Source organism: Phaethon lepturus, unplaced genomic scaffold (genome assembly GCF_000687285.1).
Source record: "Phaethon lepturus isolate BGI_N335 unplaced genomic scaffold, ASM68728v1 scaffold33927, whole genome shotgun sequence".
Classification (NCBI taxonomy): domain Eukaryota; kingdom Metazoa; phylum Chordata; class Aves; order Phaethontiformes; family Phaethontidae; genus Phaethon; species Phaethon lepturus.
In genome coordinates, this window is record NW_010550366.1 from 1,330 (window position 1) to 9,192 (window position 7,863).

The 7,863-nt window shown below is 43.5% G+C and overlaps 1 protein-coding gene across 1 annotated transcript; it reads right to left on the reverse strand.

Moving 5' to 3' along the window:
• Positions 1-763: 763 nt before the first annotated feature.
• On the reverse strand, positions 764-7,857 carry MEAF6 (MYST/Esa1-associated factor 6). The gene is made up of 7 exons (XM_010290543.1): positions 7,751-7,857; positions 7,580-7,667; positions 7,086-7,131; positions 6,223-6,415; positions 2,879-2,908; positions 2,053-2,086; positions 764-1,565 (listed from the first exon to the last, which is right to left on the reverse strand). Exons 1-7 carry the CDS (start codon positions 7,798-7,800, stop codon positions 1,557-1,559), a joined length of 450 nt encoding a protein of 149 aa, XP_010288845.1. The 5' UTR covers positions 7,801-7,857; the 3' UTR covers positions 764-1,556.
• Positions 7,858-7,863: the final 6 nt, after the last annotated feature.

The following is a 7,863-nucleotide window of genomic DNA, read 5'->3' on the forward strand; positions in this document are numbered from 1 at the left end:
GGCCACCAGCCCCTGACAGCAGAGTGCCAGCCGCTCGCGCTACTGCGGGATAAGCCAGCTCCCACCGTGAACAAACGTGGAGCTGCCTTGATCCCTGAACCAGCCAACAGAACAAGGGAGAGCTTCGCTCCTGCACTTTTGCTTCACTCTTAGGTACTGCTCTGCACTGACTGGGTTGCCTGGAGGGAGCTGAAAAAGACCCGAGACACCAGGGAAGCAGAGGTGTAGCAGAATGGAATGAACGCTCAGCTGTAACAAGTGCACGTGCACGCACTGAGGGGCTGTAAGTGATACAACTTCTCCCATGGCACTCCCTCCTTCGGCAATGTTTAAGCAGCCACAAACACACTACAGCGCCAGTAACAAAGGCAGTTTGCCACCTTGAGAAAACCAAAGCTTATTGCAACATCAGCATTGATATCTTGACCTGGCTACTGTGAAAAGCACCTAACACCCATCCCTCTGTGTACTCTTCCAGTGGCAATCCAGACTGCACGTCCCTTATCTGCGGGCATTCTGCCAGTATCAGCAAGAACTGACTTACATCCAAGTCCTACCTTGAAGCAGGATTAGTTGAACACAGCTGGAGATTAGTGCCTGGCAATCCTTTCAAGTACTCAATGTTATGTCTACCAGAGGAAAGAAAGCACAAAGGAAACCTCCTAAGGGTCACGAGACAAGGAGCAGCTACTATGCAAGAGTGGAACAATTCCAGCAAAGTCTTTATAAAGTAGATGGAGCATAAAAAACACCAGGAGTCAAATTTTGGACTGAAAAAAACATGAGAAGAGACAAACATGTAACTTTATTGTTTATGTACAAATGACAGAAGTTTGTATTAAAAAGAGAATCCACCCAACCTCAAAGATAGCAAAGAGCAAGACAGCTTTGCGCTCCAGCCTTCCCTGCATCTAAAAGCACTGCATAAATTTTAGGGGATGGTGTTTAAAATTAAAGTTAGAGAAAAGGGTTAACCACCACCTTCTCTGCTTGAGTAAGAATCAAAATGAGCTGTTCCACAAAATGAAGAACCTTCCATTCTACATGGATTAAAACAAAGAAACCAAAAGTCAATTTGTTTAACTATACACTTTGGTTTAAAAAACAACAAAAACAAAACAAACAAAACTACAAAGCTAAGTATCAGCAACAAAAGTAATCTAAGTCCTACAACATGGATGGGACATACTGAATCATACCCCAGTTCCAGTGGAAAAAGAAATACCTCTCCGTGGGTTTGCAGATGACAGGGGTGGCAGCAGCAAGATCAGCCAATTTTAGAGCGTTCTCAACTGAGGTGGAAGCACGGAATAGTCAGGAATTCAGGACTACTACTACTACTACACCTTAGTCTTCCTGCAACTCAGGTGATTTAAAAATGATGCAAAGTACATGGTCCAAGATTTTCTCCCCCCATCTAAGTTCTTTAGAGTGAGCCACTCCCATCTGCAGATACTTGGCCAGAGAGCTGCCATCGTGCTCATTCAGTCGACTGGCATTTTTCTCAGTGGGGATTCATGTAGACCTAAATCCCAGAAGCATCAGCACTGATGAGTCTAGTAGTCCTGCAGAGAAAAGAAAGCGCAGGCACATTAAGACCTTTCTACTTTCAATTCTGCTTGCAGAGCTGGGATTCTCAGTCTTCTCTCATTTCTACGTACCATTAGATGCAGGCAAAACAGAAAAGAGGTTTTTTTTCTTGTAGCGAAACATTCAAAAGAAAGGACCCTTCAAAACCTTAGTTCAAGAATGCATCAACCAAAACCAGATGCTTTTAATGTTCCAGATCATGACAAGATAACAGGACGCAAAGCAGCTTTTTCCATAAAAAGTGCACAGGACTTAACTGTGACCTAGCTTCGTAACAAGCCTACCTGGGCTTATTTATTGTTAAATCCACAAGACAATGCTTATTTCATACCATGATATTCCTCAACCGTGAAAATAAGACCTTAAATTACAGCAGAGGGAGGCTTTTTAGGATTAGGAGTCAGTCAGCCACTCAAGTCTACAGATGAGCAATGAAAACAATGACAGAGCACTGATACTTACGGCTCTTGGCTTTTTGTTTAACTTGAGATCAATCCTGTGGTTGGAAAGATAAGAGAAATGTCCATTTCAATACATTAAACCACGACTAGAGTTCAAAGAACCAGCTACTGCATATGGCACAGGCTACAACAAAGACTATTTGGTTAATTCAATCCACATTCTCAATTCGGCTGAGCCAAATCACTGTCCCAATATTACTGGACAAGAGAGCAGCAAAGAGACGGAGAGTGGATTTTTTATTATTTGCCAAAATGCATATTCCGTCCACTCAAAAAAAGAGTTAATAAAGGTTCATAATAAAAATCACAGGGAAGTTATGCAGCATAAAGAAATAAGGTTAAATATGCATGCTCTATGTTAATTTGTTAGATGTGTAACTATGCCACAGGTAATTATTCAGACATAGTGGTAATGGTTATTTACTTGGAATAGAGATAGGAGTTTAAGATGACAGGGATTATATGAGCAAAGGTACTGAGTTTATTACATTTTTCCAGAAGGAAATATCCAAGTCTACACTAATCTCCTTAAGAAGCAAAGCCAGAAGAATCAGTTTTTAAACTAAGTTTTTAAGTTAAAAAGTTTATCTATTTAAAAATGAAATAGAAAGGTAAAGAAGAGTGAAGTTAATTTAATTTTGCTGAAGTTATTAAATAAAATGTTACCTCCATCACGCTTTTCTGTTTTTAAAAAAAACTTCCCAGCCTAACCTAATATACATACCTACAATTAAACAGATAAACTATGGGTTAGAAAGGTCTCAAAAGGCACATTGGTGTCTACACACTAACAACACAGCACAAGTACTAATTCAAGTCAAACTTACTCAAAGTCATAATCAAACATGCCAGACGGGCTGAGGGGCAGCATTTGAAAGGAAGAAAGCAGTAGAAATTAATATACTAATGAATTAAATAAATTAGTTGATTAGCCACCCTAGCGAGATTACTAAAAAAATAAAATAAAATAAAATAAATAATAAAGCCAGTGTTCAAATGCCATAAAGTTCTTAAGATATCTTAACCAGAACTGGGCACAAAAAGCACTACAGATTTGGCAATCCAGAGTCACCCTCCCCAACTGGGTTTCTGGGAAAAAGAGGTGTTAGAACAGAGGCAGAGTGGGTTTACGGAGGGAATTTTAGGTGCTGAAAAAGGAAGCTATCAAATACTTGAGAGTGCACACTAGCTCACAGGCAGAGAGAAAAACCCATTTGCTTGCAAAAACAAACGAGCAGGTGGTCAGAAAGCAGCGGCTTTGTCTACTTATTACAGCAAAGCAAAGCTTGTTCAGGCAGAGGCGGAGACGACACAGAACTAAGTGGCCAACTTTGCATTCCAATATTCTCATAGTGCACACGCATACACACATCCTCTTGCACGCGCTTCCTTTAGGGACCTAAAAAGAGAACACGCTCGTTTGGCCCCATCTAATACAGTTCGGTGACATTCCCACCCCTGGTCTCAGCATGCACGCGGACACCACAGCACTGTCTCTGGAAACAGTTCTGCCCCAAAGCTAACAACTGTATTTGCTGGAAAGGACTTATCATCAAATCAGCTGTAACTTAGTAGCTTTTCAGCACCGAATTTCTAAGAGGAAACAGTATTGTTTTCGCCTGAAATACTTTTTAGCCATGAAAATTGCTGAGCACACAGAAAATAATCATCTTGGCCTCCCTGTGGTCTCCAAGGGAACAGAGGAGGACTTAACAAAGAGACTGTAACTTCCACCTGATTCCCTGGTTTTAACTGATCGAAGTTGAACTGCCTATTGACACCAGTTCTGCCCAGTCTGAATCCAACTCTCCACATTGCTCTTGGTGGCATATGAAGCAGAAAATCCAGGCAGTCAGCGCACCCTCAGGGCGCCTGTTCCCAACACCTCCCAGTTCTTCAGGAACAGGTGAACGGAACTCAAACATATGCTGGCAAATGGAAGAGCTTCCAAAATGCCAGTATTTTGTTTTATTTTTCTTTTTCTTTTTTTTTTTTTTTTCCAGCTGGTATCAATACATTAAACAGCCACGCTGGAAAAGTGAAATTGATTCAAGGCCTTCAGTGCTCCCTGCCAAAAAAGCCTCCTGCAAGGATCTATTCTGTATTGACACTCAAGAAACAGACATACAGGTCTCTTCCAAAAGAGCACTCTGGTCTGCAATGCTTTTTAAAGCGCTTCGCTATACTTTTGGTAGGCTGGGACTAGTTTGTTGTTTGGGGTTTTTTAACCTAGATATACTTAAACATTGTTTGGTCTTTTCTGCCAAAATTTAGGGAGTAGTCGGTAATGGCAATCACAATTTTAACAGAGTTTTTATTACAGACAAACTTAATTATCATCTTCTTTTAATTACCTATCTGGCCATGGTAAGCATTACAAAATAGTCAATTACTAACTTACTAAGCCCTTCCATAATGCCGACGTGTCTGACGTATCTCTTAGGATGGTAAGAATTGCCATACCAGATCAGCCCAGGGCTCCTCACGTCCAACACTCTGTCCCCGACAGTAGCCAGCATCAGCTGCTTCAGTGGAAGGAATACAGAAGCAACCCCAAAGCAACACAACCTGCCAGTAGGGCAGTTTCTTCCTAACTCCTGTCACTAAAGTTCAGGTTATGTAACAGAGCAAAAGAATTTATATTATTTACAGCATTTGTATTGCATCCCGCTGCGTCTGCAGTGGATTGGTTTGCTGTCGATGTATATGCTTAGCTGAATATTTTGTAATTTGTTTGAAATAGCAATTTTCTTAAGCTGTACTTGAGTTTTACAGATTGCTTCTCTGAACTTGTTTACAGATGTAGTTTCTTGCATTATTCCTGAACTGCTTTCCAATTGTCTACAGGCAAAAAAAAAAAAAAGTTTTGAACTGCTTTGGATTCTCAGCTCATGAGGAACCAAAGGGACATCCAGTACTTTAGGATGTTTGCCCAATTAAGACTGCTGTAGGAAGACAATTCTGACCTAAGAATTAAAGACACACTAATGACTCAAAACCTAACGAAGGAGAAAAAGTAGTTAAACCATTTTTCAAGCACTATACCTACCTCCATGTCTCCCAAACCAATCTTCCCCCAGCAATTATTTGTAAATTTTTGCCACTTTTCTTTAAAACCCTTCTCTCTCGTAGTTGTATGGGAAAGTCCCTTAAAGAGGAAAGCCCATCCATACGCAAAGTAAACAAGCTCAAAGTTAGCAAGCGCACTTGATTTTTAAAAGCTCCTTTACTTCTAATAACCTTTAGGTACCCGTTCCAGCAATCATTTCAAGAGAGGTGCAGTTCTGCAGTAAATGTCTCCTCCTTCCAAGAGCATGCATTTCCATGTTTTTTCCCCTTAAGGCCCGACTCCACAGCGGACTGTCATACTCTAGAAATCCTTTGGCTAGCTCTGCTGACGGGCACTGAGACATGGTTAACCAGCAGGTTATGTTGGCCCATGGAGAGCAATGCTGTAAGGCAGGGAGTTTGTTTCAGATTTCTGAGCCATCAGCCCACCATGCTGCATCGTGCCTTAGGGGCATACTTTAAGGGGCAGAACTGGTGACCTAAATTCAACCATAAAGAGTTCAGGAAATCTTTGTTTTACATGAATTTCAGGTCAGTGTAATAACAAACACTCTGAGGTCAACATGACAAAGCAACTCTTCAATGCCATAATCAGAAGAGACTCAGTTTGGGACTTGACAGCTGAAAGAGCTTGAAGTGGAAATCTTAGTGAAGATACTGGGTGTCCACAACCCCCAAAACATTCCTATCTACTTTTTCACCCTCCTTCTCCAAAGAGAGTATGGACATTTCTATCTTACTTGAATCTGCAGAAACGAAGAAGCAAGCACAGGGGGCCAGGACTGCATCTTCCTTTATTCTCCTGGACAGACAGGAGAATTAAAAAAGCCTGGCCAAAAGCATAGCTGTACCAGAACTGGTGTTAGTACCCTGTGCTGCTTGTTTATCTTCTTCAGCATGCTTTCCTCTCCTTGATACAACAAGGGCAATAGGGTCCTGATGAACACTACAGGGTCCATACAACTAAAACCCAGAAAAATTACCAAAACAAATGACCCGAGCTGCTCATTATTCTAACAAGTTACTAGTTCCTTTCACATAAAGTGAATACAACAGCTAACCATTCAGAAGGCATGACAAGAAGGTTGCTGGTACCACTAACCTGTGTCGATTTTTATTCTTCCGTTTTTTGTGGCTGCTGTGGTGGCTCCCAGAAGAAGTAGAAGAAGCAGCCTTCTGGGGTTTCACCCCTTGCACAGACCCATCCAGCTCTTCAGCATCCTCCTGGTTGGGCTCATTCTCCTGATTATGAAAGTCTGGAGAAGTGTCACTTTCTGTGCCACTACCTGGCTCCCCTAGAGCACGACAAAGACAGATGAGCACAATGGTTACCTCCCCGCAGCTCACATCCCAGGCTGCCCTGGCAAAGGCCTGTGTGCAAGAAGCAACCCCCAGCAACAATACACGGGGCAGCAAAGACACACGGAGCCTTACGGCACCAGGAGGGAAATAAGAGAACCTGAAAAATATTTCTGAAGGACAGCAAGCTACCTCCTCAGCAACTGAAGCACACTAGAGTTGCATCCGATTTGGTACTGACTACAAAAATATTTTTAAAAATCCTTCACACAAGTGGCTCCCCTCCATGTCACTTGCAGCTGACAGACACACGAACAGAAACGCCTTGCTTCAGCTCTTCTACCCTCTTTCTCCAAAGAGCACCAAATCCACTTAAATATGTTTTACGGACAATAAACCCTTGTTGAGCATAAAAGTTTACTTGAGAAAGGAAGCTCAACTTTACGTCTGTTTCTCACAGTGCTACTTTGCTGACTTTCCTAGCTAGAGGCTGTGCTGGGAGCACTCAAGAGCTGGCCTAAGAGGAGCAGCCGCCAGTCCCTGGATGGGGAGTGCTACGAGGGAGCAGCGAGTACAGCACAGAGCCAGAGAACTGGAGACAGAGCTGAATGGTGAGGAGAAGTGTAATCCTTTCCAAATTCTGAGAGAAATGAAAAAGTGACTTACGCTTCTCAATGAGCTGGTCCTGAACTCCAGCTAATGCACTGACCGCCTAGAAAACAGAAAAGGATGTCAATGAAAGCAGTAACTTGCTTACTGCTTTGCAAATGTTCAGAAACACAGAGATCATCTCACAGAGAAAGGCACATCAGGCCTTTGTGTGAAAGAGCTTACGACCTAGCACCAGCACAGCAGAGCAGAAGGGGGTTAGGAGCAAAAACATAAAGACACGGATGGCAGTGACAAGTGTGTGGCATGGGTGGTTCTTGACTGCGATTCCCTTTCACCTCTCTGGGCACTGGGAAAAGGATTTCTGAAAGAGGCTGCAACGTGGGATGAAGATGCTTAGGTCGGGGAGATAGGACAGGTACAGGAGCTTAAATGGAAAATTGGTCCTGCAGCAGCCCAGTTGACCACCAGCGAGGAACACCAAGGGATAGGGACAGGGCCAGGGCTGGGGACATCTGCTCAGCCCCGCCAGGACCCAGCCCAGCACTCACCGCTGCCGAGGTGACCGAGGACTTGCTGAAAAGCCTCTCAGCCTCCTTGAACTTGCGGTTCCTGCGGTCGTTTTTGCTGTTGGAGTTCCTGAAACAGAGAGAAACAACATCGCGGGGGCCCGGCGGGCCGGGCAGCGCCGGGCAGGGCCAGGCAGGGCCGGCGGGACTCACTTCTGGTTGGTGAGGTAGCGGTCCCAGCCGCGGATGATGTTCCCGTACATCTGCGTGTCCTCCAGGTAGCTGCCCTCGAAGGCGTAGATCTGCCGCTCCAGGTTGGCCAGCGT